The following is a 16,076-nucleotide window of genomic DNA, read 5'->3' as shown; positions in this document are numbered from 1 at the left end:
TGTCAATTTCGCGTGGAGAAAAATTCAAATACCAAAATATCATTTTCCATGCGATTTTATCTTGTCATCGATTGACATTTATCGTCGAATGCGTTTACTATACTGAAATTATTTGATATATTGGCAAAAAATGTTTGCATAATTGGATTAAAATTTTCTTTTACATTATCACGTTGGTTAATAACGTTTTTACTTACAATTGTATCGGAAGTATGCTTATCTTTATCATTAATTAAATGAGGATTATACGGATTTGAAGTGCGGCTGCAAGTAGCAACTGTTGATTCGTCGTTCATTTCCAATAATGTATTTCTCATGCTTGATATTCCTGTGGACGTGGAAGAATCTTTTACATGATTCTTTGTGGCAGTATCCATTTTAATATTTACAGAAAACGTATCATATAAAATCATCTAATAGAAATAAAAAATAAATAATCACTGCAAAAATCTTTATAGAAATATGTCTTACACTTTAGCTAATTTTATATTTTAGAGATTATTATATACCTGTACATTATTAGAATCACAAACTTTAAATTTAAGATCTTGTAATTGTACTGATTCTGGTATCAGTCTAGGTCTATCACAGGCGTTAGGGTTACTTGCAATTTCGGAGAACACACTGCACGCATTTGATGGGATACTGTAAAAGTAATAATTGTCACTTAAATAATAAATTCCGTATTTATGAATCATTTGTTATCTTATAACTTACTGTTCATCACAGCCATTTCCTCTGAAGTCTGAAGGCTGTAATAATTTTGTCCATTTTCTTTTAACTGATGCTCCTTTTGGATGAATCCGATCATCTTTTGTTCTGGCATGGTCGTCTGTTGATTCACTAGCAAAACTGGTGCCTGCATTCCCGTCGCACTGTTAGAATCCCAAGACATACACTGGAGAGGAGGTACGGGGAAATCAATTTGATAAAATTTACTCCCCGCACCATAATATTTCTCATCATATTTTCCATTACGTTAATCGATTGTTAGCATTTATCAAATATAATATTTGCATAAACGAAATATAATATTTGCATTTACATAAAGCACAAAATTACAGCTAAGATAACAATAATTTGTTTAGTGCGGGTAAACAAACAAATATAGAATACATATTATTTATAACTTTATTTATTATTTTTAACTTTCTATGATTATATGATTGTTATAGAATGATATAATAAAAATATATTACATTAAATACTCACCTGTCTCAAAATGGATCGTATTTCATCTTTAATTCCCAAACCATCAGAATTTTGAGATGACATCATTTTAGTATTAGTAAAATTTTGTTCTGTGTTCAATGATTGGTATGTATTACTATTCTGAACATGAGTAACAATTACATCTGCACTAGTAGATTGATCAGAAATCAATGATGAAGTATTGTTAATTTGGTTTTCTGTTATGTTATGATTTGTTAATTGCAGCTTTGAAGGAAATATATTTGTAGTATTGCTTTTATGAGAAATTTTATTCTTTTTATAATTACTTGACTCAAAAATTTGTTGATTCATATAGGTGCTTCTATCTTCCATACTTTTTTGCGACAATTTTACATTAATTGGATTTTCATTTTGCAGTTTAGCTTCATTATAGGAAATAGCGCTACATGAAGCTTTCATATTTTCTTCTAAATCATTTACTTTCACTTTTTTAGATTTATCTATCACCACAGTCTTTATTCCATTCGTATGAGTTCCAATTACACATATATTTGTTTCGTGCTTTCTTTTTGAGTTTATTCCAACTTCATTACAGTGACATTTCGAAGATGATAGTCTTGTATTTTTAGTTTGAAATTCTTCGGTATTACTAAAGTTCATTGAAGGACTAGAATTTACTTCTAATAATTTATGATTACCTGAACTTTTCAGATCAGGTACATTTTCAAAAACTTCAGGCGATACAGATGTTACATTACTAATCTTGATATTCATAACAGGTGAATTATCAAAATTCCTATGGTTTTCATTTCCTGGAAATATATTATTTTTTATATTATCTATAGTTACAGTTTCATATTCTTTTTGTTGCTTTTAAATTACCTGAAAATTTTTTTTCCTCTTTAATTTCATTATTTCTCTTTTCAGTCATCTCTGATTGAATAAATGAAATATTTTTGGATTGATCCAAATTATTTATTTTAGTTTTTGTATCATAGCTAGTAAGATCTTCAATGTTTAATCTTTTTGAAGTACTAATGATCTATACAATATGAATATATGGTTAGTCTCCTATAATTTAATAATATTAATAAATTAATTGGTTGAATTACTCACTTCAATGTCATCTTCATCACTATCGATCAAGATCAAATCAACCTTGCTACTTGAAATCGATACTTGCATACTTTGAAAGTTTTTATCTTTAGTTGTTTGTAATATATTTTTTTCTTGACTTGATTCTAATGCACTTTTTCCTTGATTTTTTTGTAACACATTTTTTTCTTGAACTATTTCTAATATACTTTTTTCTTGATCTGTTTTTAATACATTTTTTTTTTCATCAGTTTGTAACACACTTTTTTCTTGATCTGTTTGCAATATAATGTTTTTTTGATCTTTTTGCAATACACTTTTTTCCTGATCTGTTTGCAATATACCGCTTGTTTTATTTTTTTGTAATACACTTTTTTCTGTTTGTGATAGATTTTCTTCTTGATCTATTTGTGATATATTTTTATCTTCAGATAATGACAAAGCAACAACATTAGTACTTCTTCCTTGAAAATTTACTGATGATGTTGCAGACACGTTTTGACTAGAACTGCTACAGTTATTTTCACATGCAGTACTATAATACATAAAAAAAAAGTGTGTCATCATTAAAAATCAAATACTAAAAATCTGTAAGAACATGAGTGTGTAAATTTGTATAAATATATACATATATATATACATACTTTGTTGAAATTTCATTTGATGTTAGCTTAAAAGATTGAGGTGCAGGACATGCATGTGAATATGATAACATAGAAAGGTTATCTTTATCTTGTGTACCACCCACAGAAATTTCTGAATCACTGGTATCTGTATCTATGTCACGATAGGTAATACTGAAAAAAACAAATTATAAGAACTACAGATTACATTAAAAGACAAAACAAATAATATCATTATAAATCTTTTAAATTTGATAATGGTAAAGCATACATACTTTATTGTTTCTGGTACATTCTTTGCAGACTGCTGTACTTTATCTGTAAAGTAAAATAAGAATAAATTAATATACATTCTATTCTAATTCTATTCTATTCTATTCTATTATAATTAATATATATTCTAATGAATTTTTCCTAAGAATTTAAAAGAAATGAAATCAATAATAACAATAATTATACCACCTAATATGGATATACACTCATCACAACTCCACACAGGATTGGCCCATTTTAATTGTCCACATGCCATATGAATCCCTTGGGAACCACATGTCCGACATAAAGCTAATTCCCATTTTCTAGTAAAATAACATATATTATTCTAGTATACAATATTATACAACATAATTCTAAGTAAAAGTAATAATATTATTGCCTTACAGAAATATAATTCTATTACTAAATTAAATCTACTACTCACGCATTCATGCTTGTATAATTCCTGCCTTTTGGACATAAACATGTTATAGCATCACAGCGGTCATGTCTATATAAAAGTTCTTGAAATGCATTTGGTTCAAGTTCCCAAGATGCATCCCTATGAAGTAAAGAAACATATAATATTGGATAAATAAATATTTGTTATAAATTAAATATTGCATTTCAGTATTAATCTTCCTATATATGCTTGTAGATATATTACTTACTGACTTGGGATGAAAATACCATGTTGTAACATTGCTTTTTGGAATTCTTTTTTATTATTACATAGTGGACACTTAAAGAAATAACCAGCATTCATAGCTAATTGCTACAAAAAAGAAAAAGTTATCGATACAAAACATTTATATTTATTGATATTTTTAATTATTAAATATTAATTATTATTGTATATATTAAATAATTACAAGTTAATAAATAATTAATTTACCTGAACACACTTTCTATGAAACCAAGCATCCTTTTTACAGCAAGGTGCCCATAATGTCCCGATAAAATTTTTTGGATTAACATTATCATAACATATATAACATAATGTATCTGTATTCTCCTTAACTACATTTTTTTTGTATTCGTCAAATTTTTGTTTGGGCCTATGTTTTATACAATATGACCTAAAATTTTTATGACTTTATTTCTATTCTATAATCATTATCAAATAATCAATAATAAATACAATGAATATCTTGATTATTAATCTAAAAATATATGAATTTATATGAGCCAAAAGGCTAAGACTTTTTTAAACACGTTTAACTATTGACAATTACCTAAATTCACCAAAAAATTGATGAAGAGTTCCAGCTCTTAAGCCACAAGGATAATGAAATATCCGTTTACACTTAGTATTGCAACATCCTAATGTGGCACCATTTTTTTTGCAGAAAAAACATATCTTAAAATATAAATCCAAAATATGAATATAAATCTTTATGGAAAATAGAATAATATAAAATAAAATAGATTACAATGAAATAAACCTATCTTAATCATCATCTTACCAATCTTTTTCCTCTACGCAATTCTTTTCGTATATCTTCTACTAAAAATCCTAAAATACCTTCATTATCATTACCTTTCTGTTCCATATTAGAAGATAATAACTAAAAGGTAATGAATATTTATATAGTTTCTATCAATGCTAACACAGAAATAAAGTATAGTTAAAAATAAAATTCATTTATATTTAAGTACTTACCAAACAGTAATAATGTGTAACAATACCACGATATTCATGAAATTTACCAAATTCTAATTCATTGTCTTCTGTAAGACCACAGAAACAACAAACTTTTAAATTATGATTCTTTGTAGACATTATTTCTACTGAAAAAATGGATTATCCATATACGAATATTCACCATGTATACATTAAATAGATTAAGATATTATAATTATATGAATAATAATCTACCTAGAAAGTTTTTCCGATTATATTTATATATTATAAAAGATATCTTCCAGAGTATATTTATATTCCATGTTTCTACAAAACTACAAATTTCATTTTCCTTTATATAAAACGGATCATATATTCTTGCATAAAATATTCAAGCAGTAAGTAAAAATTTAACATTGCAATTTCTTCAAATCGTAAATCTTTCGGATAAATTAACTTTAAGAAAAGAATTATATTCTCGTATTGACAATATGCCATAAAAAAGACCAGAACATCTCTTTTTCGTAAAAACAAGGTACGTTCATGTCATCGTATACCGATCCAACTTCAAATACAAACAATAATACCACAGATTCCTCATTTTTGTGTTTTAATTCTTCGGTAAATTCAATTTTATTTTCAACAACCAATACAGCATTAAATACACCAACATGAAAAATATAAACGATCAGTGATTGACCGGAATAAGAGGAGACACTTTTTATTTCTATTAACAAACTGTACTCAACTTGCCTGTAAACGACATTTTAAACATGGCGGACAGCGGCGTTTTTAAATCTACTATAAAATTAAAAATTATTTAAATTTTTTCCCTGATATTTCTGAAAATCATTAAGGTGCAATCAACTAAATATTTAAAAATCATTAATATATATTTTTAATTTTTTTCTTTAATTTTTCTTTCTTATTCTTACAAATCATTCGTATTCTATTGGTAGATCGAATATCAAACCGCCAATTTATATCACGTGATTTATCAATCTGGTGTCTCAAATTATACGTAACTCAACTGAAATATTAATATTATTGATATCAGAATGATTTTGATCATTTATCGAATCATTAAAACTTATAACTATGAATAATTCAATATGTGATGATAATTTTATATTTTCAATATTCCTATAATATAATACACAGCAACAGTGACTGCAATTTTATGGTTAATCCAGCAATATCTTTGTTTAATTATCGATAAACGAATTCAATAGTTTAAATTTTAAAATATTATAAATCAAAATACACAGTAATGCTCGTATTGAAATTGTAACGTAAAATAACATGGTGAATACTCCTAGAATGCTTCACACTTTGATATTATATAGAATGCACATTGGTTTATTCTAGGGAGGTTGACTGAAAAGTTTGAACACCATTGGAAAAGTAAATTTATAAAATCGAATTATAAAGAAAGAAGTATTTCTTTTTTCAAAAGTATTGTTTTATACTATTATAATACATAAATTCCGTGCATTTCTACTTTATTTCTTATGTTAATATAGTAATGTATATTGCAATGAAAGTTTACAAATTTATATAAATGTATATAGTGATCCATGATTACACATGCGAATGGAATCGTCTTAACTTATTAACAGCGGCGTTTCATTTTAAGAACAGGTATGACTGATTTTAAATATATACGATACAATGCAGGATCATACTAAACAAATTAAAATAAGAAAACAATAAAGCGTACTGAAATAATGTAAACTTCAATAGCAAATTATGTACCGCAAAGGACTTGGTGTATTTTATATATACATATATATATATATATATGTATATATATAGATGTATATATACACATATATATAAAAATATAAACACATAGTTATTGCTTTTTTGTGTAGATTTCACAATAGAAAATCAATCATGAATTTTTGTCGAATATTTTATCGTATAAACGTGAACGCTTTCGTCTTTTATTTAGGTTATGTTTACATCATATACTTTTATTATTGGTAAAGTAAACGTAATCCGTAAAAATACAACTATAAAAAAGTCACGATTAGTAATATCTTCATATTTTAAAATTTTATTTAGATTTAATATTTTTTATATCGAAATGAAATATATGTCGAACGATAATTTTTTATATAGAAATTAAATCAGAAATTAAAATACTATGCCAACGCCGTAAGCTAAATATATATACATTCTTCGATGATAGATAAAGGAATTCTTAAAAACTTTTCAAATTTTTTTTTTACGGACATTACAATTTATTTATGCAAAATTTAAATAAATTTCAAAAAAATAAATGAATTAGCAAAGAAAACAGTTTATTTTTCTAAATTTCAAAACACACTGGCACGATTATATTTACATACGTCACTGGATATATTTTATGAATGGAATAGTTTAGACAAGCAATGAGTACACGTTTTCTAAATTAGTTCTATATTTGATCGTAAAAACGGTGGTTTTTATAGATTGTAAATATCATAGATATTATTATGAATAAATATTTAATTACTATATAGTCTTTAATAAAGGAATACACTTTGGCATAGAGATCCCACTAGTGTTTGAAAATAATTCAATATAAATATGACATATGTTTTTGTTCTATATAGTCTAAAATGTAATACAGAATTATTTCTTTGCTATATGTAAAATATTACTATTAATTGTATGTTTATATATATTTACAAGCTAGAATATATTTATTGGACCGTAAAAAAATTGTTACCAGTTAATTCTTGAATGAATTCTACTAAGAAATTTTAAATTATAACATACACAAATAATATACAAGGATATAAAACAATAATTACAGCAGCAGTATATAACATTAAAAATGAATGGGATCATTCCTGAAATGGAACAAATAATTAGTCAGCTTGAACGTGGAACTGTGGTAACAAAATTTTTCTCAAGGAAACGACCAGAAAAAAAAACCTTAATGATACGAAGAGAAACTAGACAAATTGTTTGGTCAAGGAGTTCTACCTTTAGACCTTTTGACGGTTCTGGTAAGAAGTTTTAAGTTTCTAGTTAACGTTTAAAATTAATTTGTCATATTTATATTTGATCATAGAAAAGATAAAATACTTTTCTATAAAGGGTTGTTTTACATTAAACTGTTCTTTATAGATTCACATTCACAAGCACACAAAAAATAAATTTTCCACCTAATATTTTAGGCACACTTTATACATGGTTATGCAGTTATATATCTACAGCAAAAATGGGCAGAATATTATCTGAAGATACTAGTTATAGGCCAAAAACCAGAAGGAAAAATCAGTGTCCATTTTGTATATGGGTGAGTTTATGATAAAGATAAAATCCATATCAGTTGTTGGATCTCATCCAGAAAGATACAATGAACTTGATAGATATTTGTAGACATATTATACTTGTCATTTATATTAATGTTTATTCTATTTGAAATTATTTAAAATTTTTATTGATGTATAATTAATTATACAAAAATAGAGTTTTTATTTCATTTATATAGGTGGTAGGTATAAAATATTAAAATGTTTACAATGTTTTGATCTCGGATGATTTAAAAATAAATAATTATAGATTCTTATTTTATCTTTCCATTATTGCAACTTCTCCTTCAGTTTTGGTCTATCAACAATTGTGCCCATTACTACTGTTGATATATAGGATAGAATATTGAATACTAGAGGTATTATAGTACAATAAAAGTTACAGTATTATATGTCATGATACTGCATAAATATTTAGATAATATATTCAAACAATATTTTATTGAAGTTGTAATATGTAGGTAAAAAAATAAAAAATATATGTATATCAATTTTTTTTAGTTGAAATAAGAGAGGTCAAAGAAGTTAGGATAGGCAAGCATTCCAAAGATTTTGAGAAATGGCCAGAAGATGCAAAGAGGATAGAAAGCTTGAGATGTTTTGTTGTATTCTATGGTTCTGAATTCAGATTAAAAACTCTTTCAATATCAGGTGAATATAAAATACTTCTAATTATAAATCTTGTTGTTATAAATTTTGTTGATTTTTCTGTAATTTATTCATTCTTGATTAATATGTATTTTAGCTCTAAGTGAAAAGGAATGTGAGTTATGGGTTAAAGGTTTACGTCATTTGGTGCAAGATACTATTAATGCTCCATATCCTTTACAAGTTGAAAGATGGCTTAGGAAAGAATTTTATGCAATGGAGAATTCAAGAGAAACGTAAGGAATTTAATATCTACATTGTCATTCTTTTCTATAGCTTAAATTAATGTTTGATTTTGACTTTAAAAACTGATAGTAAAACTGATTTAACAGAGTTACATTAAAGGATGTTAAAGCATTTTTACCTAGAGTTAATTGCAAAATTGCAACTAACCGTCTAAGAGAATTATTTCAAGAAGTAGATACAAGAAGCAGAAATGAACTTGGGTTTGATGATTTTGTTATTTTGTATCATAAACTTATGTTTGATCAGAATGTAAGTTATTTAAATTTAAAAATATTTGTCGTAAATATTAACACTTAACTTCATAATACAGATTAGTATATAATTATATCTTTTTATAGAATCTTGCAGATTGGAATAAACTATTGAATTATTCTAAGTCAGGACAAACTATTACCCTTCAGGAATTTCAAAACTTTTTAATCACTGAGCAACAAGATGCTTTAGGAAACAATGATATAGAAGCTTCACGTTTTATTAGAGACTACCTTCAAGATCCGCAAAGAGATATACAAGAACCATATTTCACATTTTCTGAATTTATAGATTTCCTTTTTTCCAAACAAAATGATATTTCGGATCAACGATATAATCAAGTGACTCAAGATATGACTAAGCCTTTAGCTCATTATTGGATTGCATCATCACATAACACGTAAAAAATTATAAATAATCGCAATAATACATTTGATATTCTTTCAAATATTATATTTAAGAATCTTATTATTAAATATATAAAATAAATACTTTCAGATATTTGATGGGTGATCAAATAAGCAGTGAAAGTAGTTGCCAAGCTTATGTACGTGCATTAAGAGCTGGTTGCAGATGTATAGAACTTGATTGTTGGGATGGTCCTGATGGAATGCCTTTTATATTTCATGGACATACATTAACAACAAAAATAAAATTTCTAGATGTTATTAAAACTATCAAAGAACATGCTTTTGCTACATCTGAGTATGTATTATTTAAAAAAAATCATAGAACTATGATATACATGTACTGTTTGCATGCTTACATGCATTTGTATATAAATTGATCTACTTATTTATTTATTTATCATATATGTATATATGTATATACACATTTTTGTAGATATCCTGTTATTTTATCCATAGAAGATAATTGTACATTGCCACAACAAAGAAAAATGGCTATTACAATGCAAGAACTGTTTGGAAATATGCTATTAGTTCAATCAGTAGATAAAAATGAAACTTGTTTACCATCTCCATATGCATTACGAAAGAAAATATTATTAAAACATAAAAAACTTCCTGATGGAGCTGATGAGACATCATTTCTTATTCGTAGTGATGAAAGTAGACAAGAAATGGATCTTAGAAATACTGTAAAAAATGGAATATTATACTTGGAGGATCCTGTTGATAGAGAATGGAATCCACATTTTTTCGTATTAACGCAGCAAAAGCTATTTTATACAGATACATTCTCAAGAGCTCAAGAGACAGAGCATGATGATGATGATGAAGGATGTATTCGAAGACCAACAGATGTACGTAGTAATACATTTATAAATATATTATTTAAAATATCTATCACATATATCAAATATCAATTATATGGTATATTTGTTTTATAGGGAGTACCAAATGATGAACTACATTTTGGTGAGAAATGGTTTCATGGAAAGTTAGCAAAAGGCAGGGAAGAAGCTGAAGAATTATTACAACGATACTCTCATCTTGGCGATGGTACCTTCCTAGTTCGACAATGCGTTACATTTGTTGGTGACTATAGTCTTTCCTTTTGGCGTAAGGGCAAAGTAAACCATTGTCGTATAAAATTAAAACAAGAAATGGGTCAAACACAATATTATCTAATTGATACAAATTGCTTTGATAGTTTATACAGTCTAATAACATATTATCGCAATAATCCCCTTAGAAGTCAGGTAATTGCATTAAAAATGAAGTATCGCACATTATTTATATTTTCTTTAAGAAATAAGAAATAATATATATTTATTTAATATATAGGAGTTCTTAATTACACTCCAAGAACCTGTACCTCAACCAAATAAACATGAGGAAAAAGAATGGTGGCATGCAGAATGTACTCGTACTTTAGCAGAAGAAATGTTAAAATGCATTCCCACTGATGGTGCATTTTTAGTGAGACCTAGTGAAAAAGAAAGTAACTCTTATGCTATATCTTTTAGGTATGTAAATACAATAATTTAATTCTATATATACATATATATTATACAACAGAGAAATAATTAAAAATTTACTACATTTTATTTAATAGGGCTGAAAAGAAAATTAAACATTGTAGAATAAAATTTGAAGGACGTTTGTATACCATAGGAACAGTGCAATTTGAAAGTTTAGTTGAATTAGTAAATTACTATGAAAGGAATCCACTCTATAAGAGAATAAAGCTAAGTCATCCTGTCAATCAAGATGTCATCAGAAGAGTGGGTTTGGTATGTGACAGACTAAAAGCTTTTGCTAGTATGTATAATTACAAAAAATTAAAAGTTTATGTATAAACACAAATGTGGAAGAGGTCATTTTTTATTAAACATGATATTAAAAAAAAATTAAGTTTATATCAATGTTATTAAAAATTACAATTACAATCTTTTTAAAGGATGCAGATGATGGATCTGTTTATGGTATACCTGGATACATGGACCCAACAAGTTTTGGATCTAAAGTAAGTTATATTTCACAATGAATTCAATTATTACTAAATGTTATACATATTTCTATAATACTTATAATGCTACAAATAATATATTTCATAAATAGGTAACAGTAAAAGCTCTTTATGATTATAAAGCAAGAAGAGAAGATGAATTGACATTGGTAAAACATGCTATAATTACTAACGTGACGCGACAAAGTGGTGGTTGGTGGAGAGGAGATTATGGTGGTAAAAAGCAGCATTGGTTCCCAGCAAATTATGTTGAAGAAATAGATTATCAAGATAGTCCAGGAGATGTGAGTAATATAATTAGTTAATATACAATACAATTTTATCATATCAATTTTAGTCTACAGATTCTATGATGCTTGGTAGTCTTCAAAAGGGTTCGTTAGACATTATGGGTGCAGTTGTCGAATTAACATTAGGCGAAAGACCTGGTTTGGAATGGATTTTACGAATACAAAATCCTAGTATGTGTTCTGTATTTGAAGTGGCAACACCATCAAAAGATAGTGCATTAGAATGGATGTCAAGTATCAAAGAAACAGCACAGAATGCCAGTGTTAGAGTAATAAACCCATTTATATTTATTCGTATTTAACTACGATTAATCTCTCCAAGTTTTGAACTTTTTTTATATTGATTTCCATTTATAGGAAAATCAACACAAAGAGATGGAGAGAGCATGGAGGATAGCAAAAGAAATGTCTAATCTTATAGTATATTGTAGATCAGTTGCTTTTAATGTTGAACGAATTAGAGCAAAGGGATTTATATTCCATGAAATGAGCAGTTTCCCTGAAACTAAAGCAGAAAAACTCATGTGCCAGCAAGAAAACAAGTTTTTCTTAAAATATCATCAGGTAATGACCATTTAATAAAGTATAGGCTTCTTTTTTACAAAATTAATCTTATGCTTACAAATATTATTGATTTAAATTATAGATGCAATTTAGTAGAGTATATCCTAAAGGTCAACGTATTGATTCATCTAATTATAATCCTGTGCCAATGTGGAATTCTGGTTGTCAAATGGTAGCTTTAAATTATCAAACTGGAGATAAATCTATGCAATTAAATCAAGCTAAATTTAAAGAAAATGGTAGCTGTGGTTATGTGCTGAAACCAGATTTTATGTTCAGAGATGATTTTAATCCTTATGACAAAAATTGCTTGTATGGAATAGATGCACTTAAAATTAGCTTAAAAATTATTGGTGCAAGACATTTGATTAGATCTGGAAGAGGAACAGCTAGTCCATTTGTTGAAATAGAAGTAATTGGTGCAGATTTTGATAATGGAACAAAAATAACAACCAAAACAATACGTATGTATTTTTTTAGGAAAAAAAATATGTTATGTTTTAATTATATTCACATATTTTTTTTTATATTTGAGTATTTCATTTGTTTAGATGACAATGGTTTTAATCCCATGTGGAATGAGTCTTGTGAATTTGAAATATACAATCCATACTTTGCTCTCATAAGATTTGTAGTACAAGATGAAGATATGTTTGGTGATAGTAATTTTATAGGGCAAGCTACTTATCCTGTATGTATTCATATTTGTTATTATATATATTTAATTTTTTATATTAACAGTATTTAGCCTTATTCCTTCTAAAATTCATTTATTTTATTAATTATTTTTAGGTCCGTTGTTTAAGAACAGGATATAGAAGTGTTACTTTAAAAAACAACTATAGTGAAGATCTAGAACTTGCTGCACTTTTAGTACACATTCGAATTATAAATTTTTCTGTAAATGTAAATAGTGATCTCTCTTCTTGTTTCTTTTTTAGTTAATTTTATGAATATTTAATTTAATTATATTATTTATTTTTTAGGCAACATCGTGAACTAATGGAAAAAATTATTAAATGAGTAGATCTGATACACTGTCCACAATGTTTGGTATAGTGTTTCACATGTACATATATTTGATGAGTGTTTCTGTGTGTACATTGTGGTGAAATAGAACCACGAATAATAACATCTTTTAAAAAAATGAAAATGATAAAAATGAATGTTATTTTTTACTGATTTAATTTGAATGAAATTCAAGTAAAATCTATTTTTTAATAACTATAAAATATCATTGTGAACTTGGTTTTCTATTGATTAATCAAAAATAATATTTTATGTTATTGATTACTTAATTTTATAATCAGTGGACAAATATAATTCTTTGAAGTAGCATTTACTAGTTATAAAGTTAACTTCAATGGATGAAGTGGTACATATCTTTACACAATCAATAATTTTTAGTACCTTGTTACTATCATGAATTTTATTAATTTTTTTATTTCATATATCATCGCATTTATTTTGATTATATGTTCCCATATGTATAGCTTTATAAAAAAATATACATTCAAATAGTATTTCTATAATACTTCCAATGTGCATTATTTATAACTAATAATCTACATTGTCTTATATTTATATATCAAATCTATTATATTATATAAAGAAAAATGTTTATTTAAATGTGGTCAAATAGAAACAGCTACATGACTTTTGCACATATCAACAAAAAAATACAATATAAAGAAGATGGATAGTAACAAGTATTTTTGTGTAGTATATATGTTGAATTGTGAAATAAAAAAAAAATTTCCAGTAAATATAGGTTGTTCATTTTTTATAAGGAAACAATTCTACTGAATATTTTAAGAGTATAAAATAAGATAGCAAAGCTTAAATTATATATATGTTACATATTTGTGTGTGATGTGTGCGTGTATGTATGTATGTGATATTACACAAAAGAAAAAAATATTTTTGGATATTTATTCTTCCTAATTTTATATATTACAAATCGTAAAAGAAATAAAAACTGAATAGGAGAGACACAAATATCAATAAGTGCATTATTTATAATGATTTATAGAATTTGTTGATTTATGAAGATTTACACAGTTTTCTTAAGATATTCATCAAATAAGAATACAGAAATAGAAGCATCATGATCTGTCAATAACAGTTTTTTCAAATCATTTATATGTCCAGCTAATTGACGCACACAATCAGCCTGTTGTTCCATAAATTGTTCTTCTACATAATGAGCTATAGATGGATCTTGCTTGGTGTGATGTTGTGCTTTTGAATGAATATTTAAAGCTTCTTCTGCAAGTTGTTTTTCAATATCAAGTGCTTTAGCTAAACTATTAATTTCATTAAACTGTAATATTTTACTCTCCTTCCCCTGCAAAAAAAATTAATCAAAATTATATAAAAAAAACATACAATTAAAAAACCTTGTATATTTACATTTTTCTTATATCGTGGCAATTGATTGAAATTCATTCTACCACCCCTTTTGGTAATGAATTTTATTATATTAATAGCATCTTCCCATGTTTTATCTGAAAGTTTACGATATAATGCTTTAAAGCCATCTCGATTTGATTCATAATTTCCAAACTGAGTTGACATTAATAATAATTCATAGCTAGATTCAATATGAGCATTTGCGTATGCTTGAAGATCGGCCTGTAATTCCTTGATACTCCCAAATGTGGCATTACAATTCGGGAACAATGAGTTTTCTAGAAATATGATAATTAATAATATTAACAATTAAAGACACTTTATGATAATGTCATATTTTATTAAAATATTTTAGTTTTCTTTTTTTTTTGTTTTTATACAATATAACCTACTATTTGCAGGAAGTGCAGATTTACAAGTTTCTTCAACTTTACTATAACAAGAATCTGCTGAGACAGTGATGAAAAGGGCACACAATATTCCTAGTAGAAACATCTTTGCTAAAGAAAAAAATATAAAAGTTTATAATTAAACACAATCATATATAACTATATCACAGTAGTGAACAAACAATTTTAACACCATACTACTTATAACTCAATATAATAATAACTGTTTTTAAAATAAATACGAAAGATTGGTTATATTATAGATTATATATATATATATATATATATATATATATATATATATATATATATATGCACTAAATTGGGACTAAATCAACGAGCGTAAACAAGAAGAAATATTATAATTTTGTGGATTTTTACCAAAACGCTTTAAAAACCAGAAAGGTAATCGACAATGAACTTATTTCCCAAATAAAGCAAAATTGTTATGTCGATTGGAGTGTATGGTAAAAACGTATTTTGACAAATGCGAACTAAATGAAAACGGAGTGATAAATCGGGATGATATAGACTGTAAATATAATTTTGTTATTTTTATCAATCGCTTATATATTCACTTATTGCGTTATCGCATACAAATTACGCAGTAGAAAAAACATTATTTACATAGAAACTTGGATGAGTGACGAATTAGTTTTACCCGCCATTATTATAAAAGTCAGATTGGACAAAAAAGAAACATCGAGAAAATGCTTATCTTCTATACTGTACTGTAGAAAATCTATGGTATCTTATCACGTACC

General features: G+C 26.3%; 3 protein-coding genes across 7 annotated transcripts; 1 reads left to right on the top strand and 2 right to left on the bottom strand.

Moving 5' to 3' along the window:
- Window positions 1–52: 52 nt before the first annotated feature.
- LOC127065037 (uncharacterized) lies at window positions 53–5,533 on the bottom strand. 5 transcript variants are annotated; one of them, XM_050996856.1, is made up of 16 exons: window positions 5,026–5,533; window positions 4,810–4,937; window positions 4,613–4,714; window positions 4,382–4,506; window positions 4,042–4,225; window positions 3,818–3,921; window positions 3,592–3,708; window positions 3,354–3,469; window positions 3,167–3,209; window positions 2,913–3,065; window positions 2,290–2,803; window positions 2,056–2,215; window positions 1,213–1,985; window positions 718–875; window positions 510–645; window positions 53–413 (listed from the first exon to the last, which is right to left on the bottom strand). In XM_050996856.1, exons 2-16 carry the CDS (start codon window positions 4,927–4,929, stop codon window positions 57–59), a joined length of 3,162 nt encoding a protein of 1,053 aa, XP_050852813.1. In that variant the 5' UTR covers window positions 4,930–4,937; window positions 5,026–5,533; the 3' UTR covers window positions 53–56. The 5 variants fall into 5 exon arrangements, 2 of the variants coding, with proteins under 2 accessions (XP_050852813.1, XP_050852814.1); XM_050996857.1 differs by having other exon boundaries at window positions 175–328; XR_007781932.1 differs by having other exon boundaries at window positions 198–328; window positions 718–898.
- A 1,867-nt stretch (window positions 5,534–7,400) lies between these two features.
- Window positions 7,401–14,613, top strand: LOC127065359 (1-phosphatidylinositol 4,5-bisphosphate phosphodiesterase gamma-1). Its single transcript, XM_050997553.1, has 17 exons — window positions 7,401–7,769; window positions 8,580–8,729; window positions 8,824–8,962; window positions 9,059–9,221; window positions 9,311–9,624; window positions 9,723–9,929; window positions 10,068–10,488; window positions 10,576–10,887; window positions 10,973–11,154; window positions 11,244–11,421; window positions 11,589–11,654; window positions 11,750–11,941; window positions 11,995–12,216; window positions 12,305–12,511; window positions 12,594–12,975; window positions 13,063–13,202; window positions 13,304–14,613. Exons 1-17 carry the CDS (start codon window positions 7,595–7,597, stop codon window positions 13,454–13,456), a joined length of 3,603 nt encoding a protein of 1,200 aa, XP_050853510.1. The 5' UTR covers window positions 7,401–7,594; the 3' UTR covers window positions 13,457–14,613.
- On the bottom strand, window positions 14,430–15,977 carry LOC127065361 (ferritin-2 heavy chain). Its single transcript, XM_050997555.1, has 4 exons — window positions 15,940–15,977; window positions 15,316–15,423; window positions 14,924–15,201; window positions 14,430–14,858 (listed from the first exon to the last, which is right to left on the bottom strand). The coding sequence occupies exons 2-4, from the start codon at window positions 15,416–15,418 to the stop codon at window positions 14,565–14,567; spliced, it is 675 nt and encodes a 224-aa protein (XP_050853512.1). The 5' UTR covers window positions 15,419–15,423; window positions 15,940–15,977; the 3' UTR covers window positions 14,430–14,564.
- Window positions 15,978–16,076: the final 99 nt, after the last annotated feature.

The sequence above is a fragment of the Vespula vulgaris genome, chromosome 7 (genome assembly GCF_905475345.1).
Source record: "Vespula vulgaris chromosome 7, iyVesVulg1.1, whole genome shotgun sequence".
In the NCBI taxonomy this organism is placed as follows: Eukaryota; Metazoa; Arthropoda; class Insecta; order Hymenoptera; family Vespidae; genus Vespula; species Vespula vulgaris.
The sequence above is the reverse complement of the archived record's forward strand: the minus strand, read 5'-3'. Positions and strand labels throughout refer to the sequence as shown.

Coding starts and splice junctions, on each gene's coding strand:
- LOC127065359 (XM_050997553.1), top strand. CDS start 7,595: ATGAATGGGATCATTCCTGAAATGGAACAAATAATTAGTCAGCTTGAA. Junction 10,489..10,575: donor GTATTCGAAGACCAACAGAT/GTACGTAGTAAT, acceptor TTTGTTTTATAG/GGAGTACCAAATGATGAACT. Junction 12,976..13,062: donor AATAACAACCAAAACAATAC/GTATGTATTTTT, acceptor TCATTTGTTTAG/ATGACAATGGTTTTAATCCC.
- LOC127065037 (XM_050996856.1), bottom strand. CDS start 4,929: ATGTCTACAAAGAATCATAATTTAAAAGTTTGTTGTTTCTGTGGTCTT. Junction 3,470..3,591: donor AATTATACAAGCATGAATGC/GTGAGTAGTAGA, acceptor TTATTTTACTAG/AAAATGGGAATTAGCTTTAT. Junction 414..509: donor GTGATTCTAATAATGTACAG/GTATATAATAAT, acceptor TATTTCTATTAG/ATGATTTTATATGATACGTT.
- LOC127065361 (XM_050997555.1), bottom strand. CDS start 15,418: ATGTTTCTACTAGGAATATTGTGTGCCCTTTTCATCACTGTCTCAGCA. Junction 15,202..15,315: donor ATCTGCACTTCCTGCAAATA/GTAGGTTATATT, acceptor TCATATTTCTAG/AAAACTCATTGTTCCCGAAT. Junction 14,859..14,923: donor TGCCACGATATAAGAAAAAT/GTAAATATACAA, acceptor TTTTTTTTGCAG/GGGAAGGAGAGTAAAATATT.